The sequence below is a fragment of the Rhea americana genome, unplaced genomic scaffold (genome assembly GCF_003343005.1).
Source record: "Rhea americana isolate MKP2758 unplaced genomic scaffold, rheAme1 scaffold_591, whole genome shotgun sequence".
NCBI lineage: Eukaryota > Metazoa > Chordata > Aves > Rheiformes > Rheidae > Rhea > Rhea americana.
The window spans coordinates 7003-8382 of record NW_028186747.1 but is presented as its reverse complement, the minus strand read 5'-3'; the positions used below and the strand labels follow the sequence as shown (position 1 = coordinate 8382).

At 72.8% G+C, this 1380-nt stretch overlaps 1 protein-coding gene across 1 annotated transcript in view; it reads left to right on the top strand.

The window, feature by feature from the left end:
* Positions 1-979: 979 nt before the first annotated feature.
* Positions 980-1380, top strand: part of LOC146587494 (tetratricopeptide repeat protein 9B-like) — a 6925-nt gene continuing 6524 nt past the window's right edge. Inside the window, exons 1-2 of the mRNA XM_085319491.1 lie at positions 980-1078; positions 1212-1307. Of these exons, the coding sequence (XP_085175617.1) occupies positions 980-1078; positions 1212-1307 (195 nt within the window). The remainder of the gene's footprint in view (positions 1079-1211; positions 1308-1380) is intronic.

Genomic DNA, 1380 nt, shown 5'->3' with positions numbered 1-1380 from the left:
ACAAGCTGGACTTGCCGCCCGCAGCCCGGCCGGGACCGCGGCTCTGCTCGGGGCAGCGCCGCGCGGAGGCCTCCGGCCGCCTCCGCCCGACTTCGAGGCGGGATCCTGCACCCGGTGCCTTTTCCTGCAGCCCCGGGAGCAGCCGCGGAGCCTCGTCCCTCCCTCCCGGCCRGGGCCGGCCGGCGGTGCCCCGTGCCCGGCGTCCCTCCCTTTGCCTTTTCGAGCAGGGAGGAATTGAGGCGACAACCTGCTTTTTCTTACTTAGTTTCTAGTTGCCCGAACGGAGTCGCGTTAATTTAAACGACGGGCGCTCCGGCCGGGCCGCGGCCGGTGCTGCGCTGCCGCAGCACCGGGCCGGGAGACGAGACCCCGTAGGATACGTCGTGAGATTCGGTGTTTTGGCTTCCGCGGCGCGGTGAGGCGCTGCGGCGCCCGGCCGGCCGCTTTCACCCACCCTCGTATTTGTACGGTACAAGCAATAAAATGTTTTTGTTTTTTTTTTTTTTTGGAGGAATTGGGCTGTTTTCCTCCTTTCCCTGGCCCCGGGGTCTGGCTGCTCAGGGCTGATGGGCCCTGCTGGCCTCAGCTGCCCCCACTAACGAGGCTTTAATTAGCCTCCCAGGCAGGGTGCTGCTTCCYRCCCTGCTCCGAGTGATTCCTGCCGTGCTGGGGAAACCGTCCCCCGTTGCGAGCGGCGAAGCTCCGAGCTGAGGGCCCAGGCGTCCGGGTGCTGGTGCTCTGGGGAGGGCAGGGGACGGCGGCTCGGGGGGGACCCGTCCTGGTCCGCTACCGGAGGCAGCGCTGGAGCCCGGGGAGGCTGCGGAGAGCCCCGGGCCCCCGAGAGGTGCGCGTGGGCAGGGGGGATCCCGGGGCGGGGGGATCCCGGGGCAGGGGGGGGCCGGACACCAGGGCCCCTTGCGCGGCGGCTCGGCACCACCCGACCCCTGCGCCTGCCCCAGGCCCGGGGGCCCCGCGGGAGATGCCGGCGGCGCCGGCGGAGGAGCTGGCGCGGGCGCTGGTGAGCGTGGGCATGGCCCCGGAGCACGACTACGCTGGCGACATCTTCGCCCTCGCCATGGTGAGCGGGGCCGCGGCCCGTTCCCCCCCCCCTCTCCGTGCGCAGCGGGACCGGGGGCCGCAGCAGGACGCCGGGGCCCCCCGCCCGGCCCCGCGGGAGCCCTGGCCCGTCCCGTCTCTCCCCYGCCCAGCAGAGACGGTCCGGCCACGTCTTCCGGAGCTGGGACGTGCTGCGCGCGGTGACGGCCGAGATGCGGGCGCTGGTGGTGGACTGGCTGGTCCAGGTGCACGTAGGTACCTGCCCCGCGGGGCGCGGGGGCGGCCCCAGGACTCCTGGGCCCCCTGAGCGCCCCGTGTCCCCCC